Genomic DNA, 21,941 nt, shown 5'->3' on the forward strand with positions numbered 1-21,941 from the left:
TTTTAATAAATCGAAAAATATTTGACGAAATGCAAATATGTAAAAAGATATGTGTAGCCTTATTTGTTTTACACATATGGAGCAAATTATAGCATCACATGTCATTTGCGTTCAGTCACAATGGTTCATTATGTAAAAACATAGCCAGTTTTAAACAGTGTTAAAAGTTGCATCTGAGTCCATAGGAGTCAACTCTCAAATAATACAGTAGGCCAGGCCTATTCATATGTTTGTTAAAGAAAACCTGACTGCTATGGACTCAGGTGCCACTTTTAAGCCTCTTTTCTTACACAATTAACCATTGTGACTGAATGCAATTATGTGTGAAGCTATAAATTAGTTGACAGGAGTAAAACAAATTAACACAAAGCCTCACATTGTGAGTGCTTTCTTGTTCCTTTAAGACTGGGGAATATACTCACCTGGTATGGCCTAAATACAAATTTGCATCCTCTCCCGGGATGCAGAACCTCCATTAAGTACCTAATATGATCCCTATCATAAATAAAAGGGCACCCCGGCATGCCAGAGGCCCCACAATGCACCTCCGTGCCCAGCCTACTTCCTCTTCTCTCTACCCCCTACAGATAAGGGACCGGAGAGAGAGTCAGCGGGTGGGAGGAGGGTAGAAGCCATACCAGGTGAGTATATTCCCCAGTCTTAAAGGAACAAGAAAGCACTCACAATGTGAGGCTTTGTGTTAGTTCCTTACAGACTAGGAATATACTCACCTGGTATGGCCTAAATACAAATTTGCATCAAGACAGACTCGCACCGATCCAAGGAGGAGGTGACTCTCTAGCGACCAGTATAAAAGGAACCCAAGCCAAAACCTACCCATGGAATCAAAATTTTCTCCCAAAATTTTGTAACCTGGTCCATGGACCTGAGTCCAATGTCTAATCTTGATAGCCAGTCTACACCTGAGGGTAGTAACTATCAACTGTACCCAAGCTTACCTGTGTAGATAATTATGTACATTATTGTACACTATACATGGCCAAATTAATTCACCATTAATTATTCAATGCGATGCGTATGCGCAACATATTTAGTGAAAAATTTTGTATCTGTAATTTTTCATGAAGTATAGAAGATGCGGCACTAGCCGAACCGCTTATTCATGCAATATACAATACAATACACAGTAGGTCTCAGTTCAATTAAAACTATGTGACTTACCACTTAATGCTGATGAGACCCAGCGCCAAGGACCGTTGTTGCAAACTTAGCTTTGTCACAACATGGACCCACATCACGAAGGTACTTGGAGACAAAAGTCGTCTCTGTTCTCCACGATACTGTGTTTCGTATCTCATTTACTGTCAAACCTTGACTCCCAAAAACAACATGATCTCCCGAGGCCAATGCGTGAAGTTCAGAACATCTCCTACCTGATGCAATGGCGATCAGAAATGCTGTTTTTACAGCTAACTAAGTCTCTGGGAGATGCTGCATGTAATGGTTCATATGGACTTTCATACAAGCGTCGTAATACTATACCGAGATCCCATTCAGGCATGATCCTCCGTGGTGGAGCATTTACATTATTCCTTCCTTCTATCATGAAGTGCAAAAATCTATCGGGATCGTCACACAATTTTGATCCATCCGGTAAACCACGATGGATCGCCCCAATGGCCGACTTGTAACCTTTTACCGTCGAACTTTGTAACCCTTTTGAGTGCATAGACTCCAAAAATCGGCTATTTCATAATAGAGGCATGATATGGATCTGTTTGTCTCTCATCGCACCACGCGAAGTATGGGCGCAACTGCGAAGAATAAACTCGGAGAGTAGATCTTCTTCGTCCCCTTGCGGCCAATTTTGCAGATTTCTCAGAAAATCCGACCTGCTTGTATCGTTTTGTGATAATATCCAAGCAGTCAATCGGAGATGCGTGAAGTTGTGAAAACGTGCTTTGGGTTTTCCCAGCATTCTTAGCAGTTCCGGATGACTCGGCAACAACAATGGCGTTGCTATAGCGACTGAAACCACGCTTGCCGGGGTCAAAATGGTGCTATTAACAGAATTACACAATTTTCTTTCTGTATTTTTTGAATAACTCTGTAGATGAGGGATATTGGGGGAAAAGCATAAGCTCTCATCCCGTCCCATGAAATTGATAGGGCGTCCGTCGCCAATGCATCTCTGTCCCAAGCCCTCGAACAAAACACTGGAGTTTGTTTGTTCCACCGAGTGGCAAATAGATCTATGACTGGGTAGAAATTTGTCTGATGAAATATTGTTTGAACTATCTTGGGGGCCAGAGACCACTCTGTAGGGCTCAGAGACACCCCCCCGAGATAGATTGTCTGCTAGACAATTCTTCACTCAGGGAATGTGAATGGCTGATAGCCAAATTCCCTTTTGAATACACCATAGAAGCAGTTGCCTGGTATGGAGGCATAGAGATGGTGATCAAGTTCCCCCCTGCTTGTTTATATAGGACACTATTGTTGAATTGTCCGATTGAACTAGGATCCTTTTGTTTAACAACACCATCTGATGGCCTAGGTCCTTCAGGGAGTAGAATACTGCTAGAAGCTCCAGGACATTGATGTGCAGCTGACTCTGATCGTGAGACCAAAGTCCGCTGACCCTCAAGTTCTTCAGGTGACCCCCCCAACCCCTCTGAGATGCATCCGTGGTTACCACAAGCTGAGGAGGGGGGGCTGGAAAGATCATTCCTATTAATAAATTGGACTCTTTTTCCCACCAAGTCAGTTCCCTGTGTACTATGTCTGATAGTGGAACTGACTTGGACAGAGGGTGAATGCTGGGTCGATAATGGAAGAGTAGGTGCAGTTGGATAGGTCTCATTCTGAACCTGCAATAAGGAACCAAGTCCACCATACTCGCCATCAGACCTAAAAGTTTCAGCCATGCGGCTGCTGGAGCATTCTTGGCCTGGTTGAACATTTTCGTGCAAGATATTAGATTGGCCACCCTCTCTTGAGACGGGTATGCTCTCCCGTGAGAAAGGGGGAGTCTGAGACGGCTGAAGGCAAGACTTCTTTGAGTTTACTATAAAGCCTAGCCTCGACACTGTTCTCAATACCAACTCTGTATGGCGCTGAACCATGTCCAGAGTGCGACTGGTGATTAACCAATCGTCCAGATATTGATGGATCTGTCGACGAAGGTATGCTCCCACTGACCTGACAACCCGAGTAAAAACTCTGGGGGCAGTAGACAGGCCAAATGGGAGAGACCTGAATGCATAGGCCTGGCCCCTGATGTAAAACCTGAGCCACCTGTGATGATCTTGGTGGATCGGAATGTGCAGGTATGCATCCTTCAAATCGATTGATGTGGCCCAGCAACCTCGTATGGGTGCCTTGAGAACAATCGACAGGCTCTCCATTCTGAACTTCTTGGGCTTGATAAACTTGTTCAGTGGTTTTAAATTCAGAATAGGCCTCCAGTCTCCCGTCTTCTTGGGAGCCAGGAAGAATGTCGACCAATAACCCTCCATGAATGGTGGATATATTGGAAAGATCGCTTTCTTCTGAAGGAGAGATTCCACTTCTTCCAAAAGAGTGTCCTTTTGGACCTTGTTTGTTGGAAGAGGTGTAACCTACACAGACTTTCTTATGGGAGGAGTAGCAGTGAATTCCAACTTGTATCCTCCTGCTATCACGCTTCCTACCCATTTGTCTGGACTTATTGTCAGCCATTCTGTTGCATATAGTTTTAGGCGGCCGCCCACTTCTTTTGTGTTTACTTCTGTATAGATAAAATTGAGAAGTGGGGACACTGCATGATGGCATGGCATGCAGTGTACAGCGGCCTGAACACCCTCAAAATCGCTGCTGTCTACCCCCTCTAGGCTTCTTGGACCTGGGGGGACCACCAGCCGCAGCTGGTGGAGGCTGAGTGGAGGCACTTCGTTTTGCACCACGACCACGGCCTCTTCCTCTAGCTGGTCTGCCACCTCTGGCTGAAGACCCAGCAGCTTGAGAGTCCTGACTCTTCTTAGAGAAGCCACCTTTGGACTTCTTCTTGAAAGAAGCAAGAGGCTTCGATTCACTTCCAAAGACTTCTTGTCCTTCATCTTCTTGGCTAGAGACCTAATGGTCTTACTAAAAGCACTGCCAAAAAGAGAATCTTCTGCAAATGGAAGCTTGCGTAGATCTGAAGGAAGCTCATTGACATACATCTTGTTCAGTTGAGCCAACACATTCTCTCTTCTCAAGGTCACAGTCCTCATAGACAATGAGAGGGCGCTCTTCAGCTGTTGGACAGTAATGTCATTGACCAGATTAGCTGTAGCTGAAGCACCTGCTGGAGAGTCATCCTTTTCTATAATAGACAGCAAATAGTTGACTATCGTTAGTTGAAAAGATGAAAGCTTAGACAGTAGACGCAAATGGTTGTCTATGCTAATTAGCTCTCTCTCCCAGAATGGACAGTACTCTAAAGGATGAGAGACGTGTCTCTTTACCTTCTGTGGCAATATCTCCACTACCTCCTTGTCTATAGGAGGAGCTTTGAATAAGGCTGCATGGTCCGACTTAGGGACTCTGAAAGCATCCAACAGTACACCCGACTGGGGAAATTGTGCCACTTGTTTTTAGCAAGTCTGTCTCTTTCCTTGTATATATCATTAGGCATGGACATGATTGGGTCGTGAAGACCCTTGTCCACACCAAGACCTCCAAAGCGAAGAGAACACTCCTCTTCTTCCTCATTCTCTACTAGCAGACCAAATTCTTCACTGGCTGCCTTGAGAATTGGATCAATTCTGGATGCTGCAAACAGCTGGGATAGCTTATGAATAGCCTCTGAATTAGAGGACTCATCTGCACATACCCCATATTGATCTTGCTCATAAGTGCGATCATACGATCCCACCGAGACAGCATCATTGTCAGACTGCTCATTATCAGAGTCAACTTCAGATTCTGACGAAGTCTGATGCTCTGAGACATTGGAGGTGGTGGCTCTAATCGGCTGAACCGTCCGGTTGGATTGAGCCTGTCTCGTCAACCCTGTAGAGGTTGACATCATAGAGGTTGCAGTTGGCTGCCTAGTTACAATAGGTGTCGCAACCGTACGTGCAGATTCAACCCTTCTAGTAACAGAAGGTTGCACGGGAATGCTTTGTTGCGGGTTCGTCTGAAACCCCTGCATCATGAATGGGGCCATATAGGGATTACAAAACCCCGGCCATTGCATGAATGCAGCAGCATTACTCATAGTATTCGCCGCCGGCAAATTACTAATACCATACCGCGGTATTTGTTGCTGCGGTGTCAATACCCCAGGATTAACCCAGGGCGATGACCGCTGGTGATCTAGTGTGGTATACACACTATTCAGGCCACTATTGTCCGCTACCGATACCGGTTGCGTAATAATAGGTGCCCGCTCAATCGTCATTGACCGAGGGGTATACCCCTGGGATTGTGTATTGTTATTAGCCGATACACTCGGTAAACAAAACACTTGACTCGCCGGAGGAGACACTCCGATCGATTCTTGGATCGATTGAGTCGACGATTTGGTCACCAAATCTGAATCACTCGAGGGTATCTGTCCCTCATTAGCATATTGTGGTACATCCCGTTTATGGGATGGTGCTACGCTAGAGTGAATTATGGGTGCCTGTACACCCATGCGACCAGTACTAGCTACGTTTTTCTGTAGCGGTATATTACGATCGCTTGGACTAGGAGGAACGGGTAACACAAAGGATCCCTCTGACTCCGTAGTCCCCGGGAAGCTGCTTTTACCGATGCTTGATATATGCATCGCGCTAGCTTCCATACCACCACCCGCAGGAGTTATCCCTTGGGATATTGTGGTAACAGGGGGGTCCACTCCTCGTAGGAGAGTCCCCTTACCTAAACTACCTTTCTTACCCTTCTTTGTTACCTTTTCCTTTTTCTTCTTCCCGGTATCCGTCACAGGACGCACTCCCATTGCTGCCGCCCGTATTGCCTCCACCTCATCCCAATAAGACGCTTCTTGCTTGTCACCAGGGGACAAGGCGATGCTCTCGAGCATTGACGGTGAATGATACGCTTGTCGTGCCGATCGGTCCCTACCAAAACCGATCCACAAGTTTTACACTGCAACATCTTTTCTACTTAATTGTATAACTAAATGAAAAAGATGGAAAGGGATTAAGCAGAGTAAAAACCGAAAAGGATGGTATCAAACCAGAACGATAGCTCAACAAATGAAACAAATCAAAATTAATGCAATGCTAAACTAGCGGCAAAAAGCAAGGCAGTAAAACACGGGACACAAGGGAGGGTATAATTATTAGTTTTATTCACACAGTATCACTTCGAACTTCAACGAACACCTGTATAACATTTAAGCATATTTTACGATAAATATACATGATGCAAGCGAAAAGCTAAAGCAAATAGCATAAATATTATGATCGAAGTCAACTGTAAACGTGGTAATTGAGAATAGAATTATGTCCATTCATTCATCTCTATAGTTTCAATGAAAATATCAGCTCATCGCCCGGTCAATGCGACCTGATCCGAGTTCGCGGTCATACCACTCGAATCTACCGCTAAAAACGGAAAAAAGAAGGTGATCAAAAACCTCCTAATTCCACAAAAATAACGGGAAACTAACCCTCAAACGAGCTGAACATGATACTTAGTCAAATAGGAGGCCCTGCCTAGCATTAGATTTAAAATTAAATGCTATAAACCCCGTTTTATGAAAGCCTACGCCAGGAGAAAAAATATACTGGCCTTATCTGTAGGTCTCCATTAGAGAGAAGAGGAAGTAGGCTGGGCACGGAGGTGCATTGTGGGGCCTCTGGCATGCCGGGGTGCCCTTTTATTTATGATAGGGATCATATTAGGTACTTAATGGAGGTTCTGCATCCCGGGAGAGGATGCAAATTTGTATTTAGGCCATACCAGGTGAGTATATTCCTAGTCTGTAAGGAACAGGGGTATACATATCTTTTTACATTTTTACATTTCGTAAAATATTTTTCAAAAAGTTCAAAAAAGTTTTAAAAAGAAGTTGTGGACCTTATAGTAGACAGAAAGTGATGATAGGCACTAACCACACTCTTCATTGGGTTACTCCAGTTGAAATCCATAACCTTAGTCTTCCACACAGGGAGTGTGAATTTTAAATGGGGTTACCTTAATGGATGGCTCCATTTGAAATCTACACCCCCTGTGTTGGAGAATAAGGTCTTGTCTTCCACAGGGGGTGTATGGATTTTAACTGAAATAGCACATTAAACTAAAAGGCCATGATATTCTGGTCAGTGGTAGTATTAGGTTGATCCACGTCACTGTTCTGTCAGTGATTACCCAGGAGTAATTAACACGCATGTTCGACAAACTCTGCGCAATACAAGTATTGTAATATCAGCCCATTATACCAAAAGGCCACGATATTCTTGTTAGTGGTAGTATTAGGTTGCCCCACCCCACATCACTGTTCTGTCCATGATTACCCAGAGGTGATTACCACGCATGTATGTTCAACAAAATCTGTGCAATACAGGTATTGTATTATCAGCCAATCAAGTAATTAATTTTCTAACTGGAATATTACACCTGTACACTTAACTCATGAAGCAATCTGGATAGAAATGATCAGTTTGTGATTTGAAACAGAGCTGATAACACCATCATGGCTAGATTTGCTTATTGCAGGATTCCTTGTACACTCCTATGCAATGTAGCAATAGCATTGGTGTTATGCTTGATTTTGTTTTCATGTAGTACACAGATGACTGTGAATGGACAGGACAACAATGGGACAATCAGCTGTGTCAGAGAGAAGCGATTGTCAATGTCATGGTCAGAAGACTACTGGTACACAACATGTAACATGGAGTGCTTATCTAATTGCACCTGTACCTTGGATGATGTCACCGTAATCAGAAATTGCACCAATGGACATATTTCTATGACTCAAGTTTTGTATCCAACAGGCGATGTGACTCGCCTCAACTGGGATAACAATTCTTTGCATAATATTGAACCAATGACATTTGCAAGGTTTGGAAGCAGATTAGGAAGATTGTATCTGAGTCACAATGCATTAGGTGAGAAACAGCCTGGTGTGTTTGAAGGACTGACAAGTCTGCAGGTTTTACACCTGGAACACAATGCATTAGGTGAGATACAGCCTGGTGTGTTTGAAGGACTGAGGAATCTGATGGCATTAAACCTGGAACACAATGCATTAGGTGAGATACAGCCTGGTTTGTTTGAAGGACTGACAAGACTGTGGTGGTTAAGCCTGGAACACAATGCATTAGGTGAGATACAGCCTGGTGTGTTTGAAGGACTGACGAGTCTGACAGAGTTACACCTGGAACACAATGCATTAGGTGAGATACAGCCTGGTGTGTTTGAAGGACTGACGGGTCTGTTGTGGTTAAACCTGGAACACAATGCATTAAGTGAAATACAGCCTGGTGTATTTGAAGGACTGGAGAGACTGGTGAGTTTACACCTGGATCACAATGCATTAGGTGAGATACAGCCTGGTGCTTTTGAAGGACTGGAGGGACTGGTGAGTTTACACCTGGATCACAATGCATTAGGTGAGATACAGCCTGGTGTATTTGAAGGACTGGAGAGACTGGTGAGTTTACACCTGGATCACAATGCATTAGGTGAGATACAGCCTGGTGCGTTTGAAGGACTGACGAGTCTGAGGGAGTTACGCCTGGAACACAATGCATTAGGTGAGATACAGCCTGGTGTGTTTGAAGGACTGACGAGTCTGAGGGAGTTACACCTGGAACACAATGCATTAGGTGAGATACAGCCTGATGTGTTTAAAGGACTGAAGAGACTGTTGAGGTTACACCTGGATCACAATGCATTAGGTGAGATACAGCCTGGTGTATTTACAGAACTGACGAGTCTGAAGAAGCTGTTCCTTGGTCACAATGCATTACGGGCAATAGCAATTAATGCCTTTGGATCATTGACCAGCCTACGTGTTCTCAGTATATCCAACAATAAGCTATCATTTCTACATCCCGACACATTTGAAAACCAAACCAATCTTCGAGACCTGAGACTTGATCATAACCAGCTTTGTTATCTTCCAGAAAGCAGTTTTCAAAGCCTGACTCGTGTGGAGTATTTAAACCTTTCTGAAAATACCTTGGATCAAATTCCAATGTTATCACAATGTACCTCTTTAAAAACAGTGAATTTGAAAGAAAATCCACTGCTGTGGATCCAAAGCGAAGTATTTGCAGGGTTAAATGAAACAGTCAATGTGCTTGTCACTAGTCCTGCAACATGTTGTTATGCATCATCTGTCCAGTGTCAAAGTGACGAGCCACCTTCGCCATTCCTAACATGTGCACGCATGTTGACCTATGATTTCCTTCGAATCCTCATGTGGATTTTGAGTGTCACTGGCATTCTTGGAAACATATCTGCTCTTTACACCAGATTCAAGCACAGGCGGCAAAGTAATAAGGTCCAGTTTCTTCTCATCACAAACCTCTCAATATCTGATCTGACAATGTGCATATACCTGATGATTTTGTTGTCAGTAGATGCATATTACATGGATTTTTTCCCATCACATTCTGAATCCTGGCGAAGAAGTGTGTTATGCAGGTTTGGAGGAGCCTTATCTGTTTTATCTAGTGAGGCTTCCGCTTTCTTTATAACTCTCATAAGCATAGACCGTTTTCTGGGTATCAGGTACCCATTTGGAGGCAGACGTCTGGGAACCAGATTAGCACGTAAGCTAGTGGCTATGTTGTGGCTGATAGCATTCAGCCTCAGCATCACCACATTTGTTTTATCAGGCATACAATCTATTGCCTATGCAACTTCAGAGGTCTGTGTTGGCCTCCCTATTTCCCAATTCAAATTCTATAACCAAACCACTTACACCGTCCGCTCCGATCTTACTATCTCGAGTTATTTAAGCAAGAGTGACCACATATCAAACAGTGTACTTGATTTCAGCAGCGCATATATGTACCTCTCAATCGCTATGTTTACAGGACTCAACCTAGTTTGTTTCCTAATAGTGGCTTTCTGTTACATATCCATCTTCATTACTGCTAAAAAAACATGCAGAGCCTCTGGACGTTCTCAAACATCCAAGGAAGAAACACGCATGGCTATGAAGATGTCTCTTCTTGTCCTCACAGACCTTTTGTGCTGGGTTCCGGTCGGGATTCTATCGATTCTTGTCCAGGCCGGCGCGGTAGAGGTAAGCCCTACAGCGTATGCCTGGATAGCAACATTCGTGCTACCAATCAACTCCACCATCAACCCATTTCTGTATACCTTGGCTGGGTATTTATCTGATGGAGTAAAGTGCCCATGTTGTAAACGTGGAGGACAAGAAGAGAATATCCCAATGAGGGAAATTGCTGCGCGATGATATAAAAAAAAATTGCAACTACAATGAACTTATAAACCAATTGGGCTATTCCAGCTAAAATCACATATTTTTCATATGCTCATACTTTTTCCTCATAACCCCAGTAAAATTTTAGGCCTGTGATGCTTCCTTTAGATGGTATGGGCTATTCCAGTTGAAATCCATACACCCCCTATGGAAGACATGACCTTAATGTCCCACACAGGGTGTGTGAATTTCAAATGGGGTTACCTGAATGGGTGACTCTGTTTGAAGTCTACACCCCCTGTGTGCGAGATTAAGGTTATGTCTTCCATAGGGTGTATGGATTTTAAATGGAATAGCCCAATTACTGAAAGCAAAATAGCAGATTTCAAATGTAATAGCCCATTTTTTTTTCCATTTGTGAAAATGTTCCCTCTTTGTCTAATTTTGAGGGGTTTAGTGCCAGGAAACCCTATCTGCAATAGCTGCCCCATACACAATTGGATAATTATCGCATTCTATACCGTACACATCTAAAAAATATGACACCTGGCAGCTATTGCAGATAGGGCCTTCTGGCTCTAATCCCCTTGATTTGGTCACATATTTGTAAATTTGTATCAATTGCAAACTAGAGTCCCTTTTGCTTCCTCGAGAAGGTAGTGTCTGTGTGTGGTACATGCTCGATCAAAGAAAGGCAGCAGCAATGTGACACAAAGTCTGCGCCTATATATACACCGCCTTTCATCGTGCATGGATACACACAGACACTACTGTCTTGAATAAGAAGCCAAATGGATAATATAAACTTTTTTCATTGTTATGATAAAGTATTGTTCTAGATACAAAAGTGAAACAAATTTTGATTCTGTTTTGGCAACATACACTCCTCAAAGTAATTAAACGATCAAAAAAATTTCATTCGATATTTTTCAAAAGCAAAATCATCTTTCAAGAGGTTTTAAGTGCCAGATAAAACTGTCATGACGAGACTTTTTACAGTGTTTAGTACAGCATGGACAAGGCCACATAATGTAAAAAGATATTTCGATTAGGTACAAGTCTGGTCAAAATATCTGGAAGAAATATTTTTATCCTTTCATTACTTTGAGGAGTGTATATTATTTCAGGTTTTAGCCCACAATCACATAAAAGTAATTTTTCTAATCAATTATGATCATATTACAATTGCATTGACATATGAACCAGTAGGTGTTATCTGTTACATGGAAACAGTAGGAGTCAACAGTATAACATAACACAATTGTGTCATTATCCATGATTGATGATAATTTTCCTTGTAAGGCCAGCTCATAGCGTGATCATATTGTAATTAATTGCCTAAAATCAGGTGCGTCATTATACCATGTTTACGCAATGAACTGGAACAAAAGCAGATCACTTTCAATGCATTAGTCTTGTTTCCATATAAATTTACATGAGAGGCGTATTTATGATGCATGTTGTTGCTGGGCAGAAAAACCTGATCCACTCAGAACAAAGTCAGAAATTTTGAACATTGAGTTATTACCATTAGGCAAAAAAAAAAAGATTGTTTGCTTGTCCTCCACAACTTTTTCACAATTGGGTCGGTCGGTCGGGATTCTTTTTTTTTTTTTATTTTAATATTTTTTCTAAAGGTCATAGCCAAAACATGTCTGTATGCCTTTAATTAGCTTAATAAATAGCCCAAATAGTTGTGAATTGGGATATTTCTCTACTGTATACCAATTCATTCATGTTTTTAAAATAGGTTAGAAGTGTGTAGAAACTGTAAAAAAACTTTTCAATGTCAAAATGTTGAAAGAAAAAAAAACATTTTTTGGAATTTCCAAAATCAGGGTCGGTATTCATTTGTACAAAAAAACAACTTTTTTCCAGATTTTCCAGATTAGGGTCGGTCAGTGGAGGACGAGCAAACAATCTCTTCTTTTTGGCCTTATCATTATCAACTTGCTCAGTAAATTTAGCTATATGCCAAAAGCCCCAAGTCAATGGCATAATTTAAGTTTGTTCGGCTTATAATTGGCAAAAATGATTCTGTTTTTGTAACATAAGCACGCACCAGTCAGGCATTACGCAATGCAGAACTAGCGTAAGGGAACAAACTAAAAGATCGATGACGTCCTATAAACGTAACTAGTTTCGTTTCTCAGATGACCCTCTACCTCCCTGCCAGAAACGTAATAGTGAAATATTGAAAATTTTGACATAATAATAATAATGACACATTCTTCAGACCGATGTTTTTGCACAAACGTAATCGAATATTTTTACCCCCTCCCCCCTAAACGAAACCAGTTTTGTTTATAGGACGTCATCGATCTTTTGGTTTGTTCCCTAAGTGCTGCACCCAACTGTGTGTATGCCAGATCAATACACAATGTTTTAAGTCTCATTTTTATTTTGCCAAACAAGTCTTTTTAAAGTGACAATATCGCCACAAGTCAATTTGTTAATGTTTAGTACCAAAAATGCATTTGAGGTATCGCATTTCAGAGGTCGAATTACATATTAAGTTTTTGCACCCCGTACATGAATGGAGAGGGGGCAATTGGTTCACATGAAGCAAATCTCAGATGACCAATATTGTGGATCGCTATCACTACGAACTTACTGAACTCTATGTATGTTTTATTCTACTTTTCAAACGGTTATCGCGGACTTCTGCAGCTCTAACGCTTAATCAAATGTAAAGGCTAGAAAGCATCCCAGAAACAATAGCAAAAATATTCTGGACCACTCACAGAATCTACATTCGCTTTATTCTACTTCTATCATGGATATCGCAGACTACTTAGATATTCGCATTACGCATGCCAAATTCGCTATTCTGACCAGCTCTAACACTTAACAAAACGCGAAGGATAGAAAACATCTCAGCAAAACAATAGCATCAATATTCTGGATCACTCGTACTACGGACTCTACATTCGCTTTATTTTACTTCTATCAAAGATATCGCAGACTACTTAGATATTCACATTATGCATGCCAAATTCGCTATTCTAAGCAGCTCTAATATATTTTAGAATTGTACATTTTCATGACCATATTCAAAATCAGCATGAAAAATGCATTAAAATGAGTACAAACAAGCCCAGTATTTGTTCAGTGGTTTTTGAGATAGCTCTTGATATTTTGAGAAAATATCTCAAAACTTGTGACTTTTTGTGTTGAAGCCTATAGCCAGTATGCAAGGCATTAAGTACTATGTACAGTTTGGAAGCAGTAAGTTATGTTTGTATGATTCTTTTCTGTATTTTATGATATTTTCACGATATTTGTATAATTGTTTTTAATATTTTATGCTATAATTTATTTAACCAGAAAAATGATGATTGTACAAGAAATCAGCAGACCATTTTAATATATTCCATTAATCCTTTGCAAATCACACCACACCATCAGGGCCGGATTTACCTTTTTGGGGGCCCTGGGCCAGGCCAAAATTTGGAGGCCCCAAACACACTGTGAGGAAGGTATGTGCCAGTTTTTAGATTGTACTAGGACATTTGCGGGCGAAGCGCACAAAAAAATTCAATCATAGGCTATTTTGGCCCAAATTTAAGCTGTATACAGGCCATTTCGCAATTTTGCAATTTGTGTACCCTATTTTGACCCAAAAACATGGGTGTTTTTCGGCTAAAATGCAAGATGCACACTGCACAGGGCAATTTTGGGGGCCCTGGGCCCGGGCCCATCTGGCCCTATGGTAAATCCGGCCCTGCACACCATCAATGCCAGTGCATGTCTAATGCTCCTGTATATTCTTAAAACTGAAATGATTATGGGAAACCTATTGTGTTTTAACAATGTGATCCCAAACACTGATCAGTTAATTTTTCTTGTTTAACAAGTATTCAAATTTTATAATGAAAATACAGTAATATCTATTAAAAAAAAACTACGATACACAGAGTCAAAGGTTGCCTACTTGCTTACTGACTGAGCTATAATTTATAATTATATATACACCATGTGTATTTTATGATATTTGTATTGTTATTTGTTTTATTGTTCTTGTTAACATGATAAAATGTATTTGTAATTCATATTCACAGAGAAAACTGCCTGTGATTATTATATGGGAAACCTATTGTGTTTTAACAATGTGATCCCTAAAACTTGTCTGTTAATTGTTCTTGTTTAACTCCATGAGAACTACCTGCCTATTGGTCAAAAACAAGTTTTCATTATCAATTGGACCAATCAGCAACATTGTTAGAATAATTTCACCACACAAAAAATTGGGGTAAATTATTTGCAAAGCTCCATTCTGATTGGTGATTAAAATGAAGATATCATGTGATTGACCAATCAGAGGCAATGTTAGATCGACAGGTAGTGCTCAGGGGGTTAGCATGTATTCAGTCAGAAAATTTGTCCTATACTACTAAAGAAATATTAAATATGATTCCAGTTTTATAATGACACTTCAGTAATATCAATTAAAAAGAACTAAGATACGCAGAGTCAAATATCACTGATCTGAAATTGCTCATTGATATGCATCATGTGTATTTTATAATAAGTGTCTAGTTATTGTTTTATCATTCTTGTTTACATGACAATGTACATTGTAAATCATATTCAGAGAGACATTTATAAACATATGTGGTTATTGTATGGGAAACCTATTGTGTTTTAACAATGTGGTCCCTTAAAACTTATCAGTTAGTTGTTCTTGTTTAACAAGTATTTAGACAGAAATATTTAAACAGAAAAGATGGAATATACAGAACTAGTAAGAATACTAAATAAATTATTGTAATTTTCTAATGAAACTTTAATAATATCTATATAAAAAAAAACGATACACAGAGTCAAAGGTTGCCTACTGATCTGAAATTGCTTACTGACTGATTAATTTATAATTATATACAGGCCTACATTGTATTTTACAATATTTGTATTGTTATTGTTTTATTGTTCTTGTTACCATGACGATATGTATATTGTAGTTCATATTTACACAGAAAACTTATAAACATCACTGATTATTATATGGGACTCCTATTGTGTTTTAACAATGCGATCCCAAAACTTAGTTGTCATATGCAGAACTAGTATGACTACTGAAGAAATATTACCGTATTGGTCCGAGTATAGTCCCACCCGTTTTTTTAGGTGACATTTATTCAGAATTGGGGGGTGGGATTATACTCAAATTTCAAACTTTAAAAAATTTTTATTTTATTTTTTTTTTACAATTTCTGGAATTTTTAGAAAAATGGGGTGGGACTATACTCTAACGTGGGACTATACTCGGACCTAATACGGTAAATAGGATTCCAATTTTATAATGAAATTTATCAAAGAGAACTAAGATACACAGAGTCAAAGGTGGCTTACTGATCTGAAATAGCTTACTGATATACATTGTAGTTCATATTCAGAGATGTATAAACGTCTGTGGTTATTATATTATATGGGAAACCTATTGTATTTTAACAATATGATCTCTAAAACTTTTACATAATTGTTCTTGTTTAATGAATTATCTTGTATCTTGTTTATGTATTCAGATAGAAAAGTTGTCAATGTTGACCTAGCGTGTTTACTACTGGTAAATCAAATAACAATTCTAATTTATAAAACTTCTGTAACAAATCCAAAAGAACCGTACGACACATAGGGATATTCTAATTTATAAAACTTCTGTAACAAATCCGAAAGAACCTTACGACACATAGGGATATTCTAGTTGAAATCCATACACCCCCTGTGGAAGACATGACCTTAATCTCCCACACAGGAGTGTAGATTTCAAATCAAGTAACCCATTCAGGTAACCCCATTTGAAATTCACACTCACTGTATGGAAGATTAATGTCATGTCTTCAATAGGGGGTATAAGGATTTCAACTGGAATATTGCATAGAGTGGAAGATTAATGTCATGTCTTCAATAGGGGTGTAAGCATTTCCACTGGAATATCCCATAGGGAACTAATGTATATTCAAATGTAAAATTTCCAAACATAAAAGTATTTGTAATGATTGTATAGGTAAATCCATTGCAGAATAACAACTATTATCCCATTTGTCTGAAGTTCTTAGAATCAAGGTGTAAAATTGACCTTACGAGTCACAGCATATGACTCCTGTACACTCACTAAAATTGAAATCGTTGACACATTTTCCACAATATAAATAAGACTACTATAAGGGTCACTACAGACTTTTTAGTGGACGTAAAATATTGGATGCAAACATTTTCCATTTTTTATGGATGGAAATGGTTGGATCTGGAATTTTTTGAACTGTTGAATTTGGTTGGAATTCCAAAATCTTCCACAGTGGGGTGTGGTTTTTAAATAGAACAGCCCATTCTGTTGGAGCTTATTCTGTTATTACATACCATCCTTGGGTAGTTAAAGCCTCTTATGTGTCATTGGCCCCTGAACATGTTTAAAGCAAAACATCCTATGTAATCTATTGGCAATTTTGTTTTAAACCTGTTCAAGGGCCAAAGTACATAGGAAGTTTTTTCCTGCCCAACGCCGATACATTTGTTTCTGCGCAAAGACACTGGACCATTTGTTTTAGTAACTTGACTTTTATCAAAAAGTGGCAGTCTCTGTATGGTTTGGATTTGTGGTTTACAAATAAATGTATATCTTGTGATTTGTACTCCTTTGTCCTTTTGCTTCATTCTTTCCATTCTTTGTGTTATTTAGACCAATTTATTTAACCTACATTAATCTCCCACACAGGGAGTGTGAATTTCAAATGGGATTCCCTGAATGGGTGACTCCATTTAAAATATACACCTCCTGTGTGGGAGATAAAGGTCATGTCTATCATAGGGGGTGTATGGATTTCAACTCAAATAGCTCATTGCACAGCTAAAGTTCCATTCCAGTGAGTAGAACCCAGGATCACAATCGACTGTTGTAGAGTGTGCGATCTGTACACTCCTGGCCTAAAAATCAATTCTAACTAACACTTTACAAAGTATATACTGATAGCCACCTGGTCATATTGTTCAGCTGCTGCTAAAGTTACCTTCCAGTGAGTAGAATTCAGGATCACAATCGACTGGTGTTGAGTAGCGATCTGTACACTCAATACCTACAGGTCATATTAACTAACACTTTTACACACACTAAACTTACTGGTAGCCAGCTGGGCATATTGTACAGCTAAAGTTCCCTTCCGTGAGTAGAATCCAGGATCACAATCGATTGGTGTTAAGTAGCGATCTGTACACTCAATGCCCATGGGTCATCACTGTACACTTATGTACACTATGCATCTGTACACTCAATGCCCATGGATCATATCTAACTAACACTTTTACACACACTAAACTTACTGGTAGCCAGCTGGGCATATTGTACAGCTAAAGTTCCCTTCCGTGAGTAGAATCCAGGATCACAATCGATTGGTGTTAAGTAGCGATCTGTACACTCAATGCCCATGGGTCATCATTGTACACTTATGTACACTATGCATCTGTACACTCAATGCCCATGGATCATATCTAACTAACACTTTACACACACTATACTTACTGGTAGCCAGCTGGGCATATTGTACAGCTAAAGTTCCCTTCAAGAGAGTAGAATCCTGGATCACAATCGACTGGTGTTGAATAGCGATCGGTACACTCCTGGCCTGCTGGACAGATCTGACAAGTCGTTGACTGAGTTTCGTTTGCAAATTTGCCTTCTTCACAGCTGAAAACACAAATTTGGAATATGTAACTTATTTGATTTTGGTCTATAATATTATACACAGGAGACTGAATGCAATTATTATGGTATTAGCATTTGCATTAAAATGCATTTGGAAGTCATTTAAATATCTTGTCCATATTGAGATGGACAATGTTATTTGAATGCTATTTTAGTATTAGGAATGCATTCGACAAAAAATGCTAAGTTTGGCATGGGACCTTATTAATTTGTTGTTAAGGTTGAATGCATTCCTGTTGATTCGAATGCATTCGCAGCATTGTGTAGAATGAATTCGAACAACAGGAATGCTACATAACAACAAATATAAGGTCGCCATGCTTAGCTTTTTTTGTCGAATGCATTCCGAATACAAAATAGCATTCAAGTTGTCCTCAATATAGACAAAATATTTAAATGAGATCCGAATGCATTCGAATGCAAATGCTTATACCACAATAATTGCATTCAGTCTCCTGTTGCATTCGCATGCATTTGAATGCATTCAAATTCAATACAAACGAATGCAACTGAATGAATAATAATAATAGTCACACAATTAATTCTATTAATGGTGGGTGGTCCCATTGTAACACATGATGTTTCCTACTTCACATTGAGGCCCATCACAACAAAAAAAACATTCTTATTGCAGATGTTTTAGTTTAATTGCTCCAGTGGTTTGGATTCTTGAAGCCAAAATGTGTAACATTAATGTCTGTTCATACCACATAAAAGAAACCTGGTTCAAGCCTATAATTTCACTGGGGTTATGAGGAAAATGTAATCTTTCACCTGATACCAAAATCTGCATGTTGATGGAGTAGAGTGGGGAATGAGGCTGTTTAAGGTTTACAAAAATAAGTTTTGCACTCTTTCATTTCACACTATTCCTGAATTTTCGGATTGTTTTTCTTTAACAACATAAACAACAAAATTGGCTGATGCATGATGGTAAAATCCAGGAGTACACTCTCCTTCTATGAGTGACATGAATTGTCAGAAAGAAAAACATGGCAGATTCTGGTTCTCTATAATGAAAGACAGAGATAAAAAGGTTTTATCGTGTCTGATGTCACTGTCAATTACAATCCTTGATTGGTTTACACAGGTAAATAGCACATAAAAGGAAGGCCGATTTTTCTGGTGCTGATCGGAGAAAATGAATAGCAGAAATTAGCAGAAAACAATAAGCCGCCCGCTTATACCGCCACGTTCAGCAAGTCATCATCACGACACTTGTAAAAAAACCATGCTCGAGTTTGATTGACAGATGATGTCAGACTCGATAAATTCTTTTTATCTCTCTTTCATTATGATTTAATTAATTTTTTTCAACTTCCATCTTACCTTATCTGTTCAGTAAGACCATCAACAGGACAATAAAATCCTACATCACATGCGGAGCATGACACACTGCCATTAACTGAGTAAGTCCCTGCTAAACACAGCACCGGAGATGATGTTGAGTCACTACACTGATAACCTCCGGGGCAAAGGTCACAGGTCGTGGCATTACCAAGGGAGTAGTAGCCATCTGAACAAGTAGATGGTGCTGTACAAGAGAAATTTCAAAGACAAGAAAAAAATATGTTTGAAATGGTAATAAAGTTGGCAAAGATCACACATATTTATCAAAATTAGAAAAACCTTGTATGTGTCATTGGCCCCTAACATATTTTAAAGCAAAACCTCCAATATAACCTGTTTGCAGTTTTGTTTTAAACATGTTCAAGGGCCACAAACACATTGGAGGTTTTTCCTGCCCAATGACGATTTACACAATGAAGGTTCCCTTATCATCCATACAATACTGATTTCTTACTTATGCCAGATTCAAGAAGCTTAGGTTTTAAACATTTGCAAGTAGAATAGCATAATTCTCTTGGTCGGGCTGACGTCACAAAGGGGAAACAGCCTTTTAAAACCAGTGTGCGCATGTGCAGTTCCCCTTTCTCGAGCTGGTTGCTATGCACGCGCTTGTGCAAAGGCGACGAAGGGGACAATGTTCCCGGATGTCCGACCGAGTGAATGGTGAGGGTACTCAGCTTTGGTTTATGTAGGGATGTGCTGCGTTGGACCTATCGCTATACTAAAGTTATGACCAAATGTACTGCAAATTACCAAAGTTATTGCAACTTTACCGACAGGTATTGGCAAATTTGCCTATAGTTAGGTAAAATTGGGATATTGGGCTATTCCATTTAAAATCCACACAACCCCTGTGGAAGAGTTTGAAAATATCTTCCACAGAGGGAGTATGAATTTCAAATGGAATTAAAACATTAGCAGCTCCATTTGAAACTCATCCTCCCTTTGTGGAACATTCAGGTTGAATCTTTTTCAGAGGGTGTCTGAAATTCAAATGGAGCTACCTAATGTGCTCATTCCATTTGAAATTCATACTCCCCCTGTGGCGCATATTTCCAAAAAGTGTGGATTTTAAATGGAATAAACAAATTTGAAAAAAGGACACATCCATGTACCAAAATTGGCCTAGAAAAAAGGGTCATTGATATACCAAATGGCTGAAATGGTGACCCATGTTTGCGGCACATCCCGTATGGTCATATATACCGAGTACCATAGAAGAAAGAGATAAACAGAGAAAGTACCACCAGTCAAAGTCCCTGTCTATTGTATGCTACCAGTTCTCGCATATTCATGAGGGCCGATTGTTCGATCGTGCCGTGTCAAACAAGCACGCCAGCGCTGCGTGCCTTCGCGTATACAAGATAGAGCGTTGCGTGCTTTCGCAATTACGCAATAGACCATGAAAATACGCGGTAATTGGGTAGCAGTCTCGCCTGTCGCATTTCATGGAACAATCGGCCCTCATTATCGGATGAGGCGGAAACTTTGACTGATGGTACACGCTCTGTAGTCCTCTGTACCTAGTACCCCCTCCTTTGAATGTAAGTAACTTAAATTTAATAATTCTTCATATTAATTTAGTTGAATCAGATCAGGGCATACTAGTAGAGATATTTTTACTTACAGTTTGCTGGATTCAGACAGGCACTACCTGCTGGACACTCCAAGCATGACCCTTGACCTGGGCTATCAATATAACTGCCTTCCCAACATTCCGTGCAGAATTTTGCTCCTCCAGGACTGAAAATTATAAAAAAATGATCAAAATGATCATTAGTCACTGCATAAAATTCAGCCAATGAAGTCAGCATGTTGAGACAGCTGTTTCATGTGTGGATATATGTGACATGATCAAGGGGAATGAGTCACATGTCGGCCCTGGTCGAAAATGAGTTTTACACATGTTTCTACAGAGGATATTTAGAGCTTTCAGAAATTGAAAACCCCATGTTGATACGACTTTTCGTTGCGAAGTTACATCAATTTATCAATCGCTGAAAACAATATAAAACAAAAGAATTTGAACACCTTCTTTGCCAATATCTCAAAATCAATATTAGCGACATCCGACTCATTTCCCTTGACCGCGTCACATATATGAGGCTTTTTTAAATGTGCACATGTGTTTGAGAGCGCTTTGAGTGCACGCTTACAATGAGGACTATAATAGTCCACTTAGCTCACTTTTCCAGGACTACAGGATAATATACATGCAGGTAAGTTCTCTACTTGAACAGCAAGGGATATCCAAATTGCACCCGCACATGCAGCTTATCACAATCAATCGGATGCGAAGGGGTCCATTTCACTCAATTTTACGCACGTTCAAAATCAAGTCTCAAAATCAGTCGTGGCTATTTCCTTAGCCACGTATATGATCCGCTTTTAAAGACTGGAAATGAGTCTAAACATCACCGGAAACCCATCTCCCAGGAAAGTGGATCAGATGACCATATCAGTCATACCTGATGAAGTCCTCCGATGCGAAGGATGAAATATTGTAGTGAGTAAAAATTCACTTGGTTTTGTCAAGCTAAAATGTCTTTTTGT

The 21,941-nt window shown here is 39.9% G+C and overlaps 1 protein-coding gene across 1 annotated transcript in view; it reads right to left on the reverse strand.

Annotated features, from left to right (window-relative positions):
• The window catches only part of LOC140169445 (uncharacterized), a 75,576-nt gene that overhangs the window by 34,086 nt on the left and 19,549 nt on the right, over window positions 1–21,941 (reverse strand). The window contains exons 14-16 of the mRNA XM_072192706.1: window positions 21,016–21,131; window positions 19,368–19,572; window positions 17,856–18,020 (exon numbers count right to left, since the gene is read on the reverse strand). Of these exons, the coding sequence (XP_072048807.1) occupies window positions 17,856–18,020; window positions 19,368–19,572; window positions 21,016–21,131 (486 nt within the window). The remainder of the gene's footprint in view (window positions 1–17,855; window positions 18,021–19,367; window positions 19,573–21,015; window positions 21,132–21,941) is intronic.

Source organism: Amphiura filiformis, chromosome 14, assembly GCF_039555335.1.
Source record: "Amphiura filiformis chromosome 14, Afil_fr2py, whole genome shotgun sequence".
Classification (NCBI taxonomy): Eukaryota; Metazoa; Echinodermata; class Ophiuroidea; order Amphilepidida; family Amphiuridae; genus Amphiura; species Amphiura filiformis.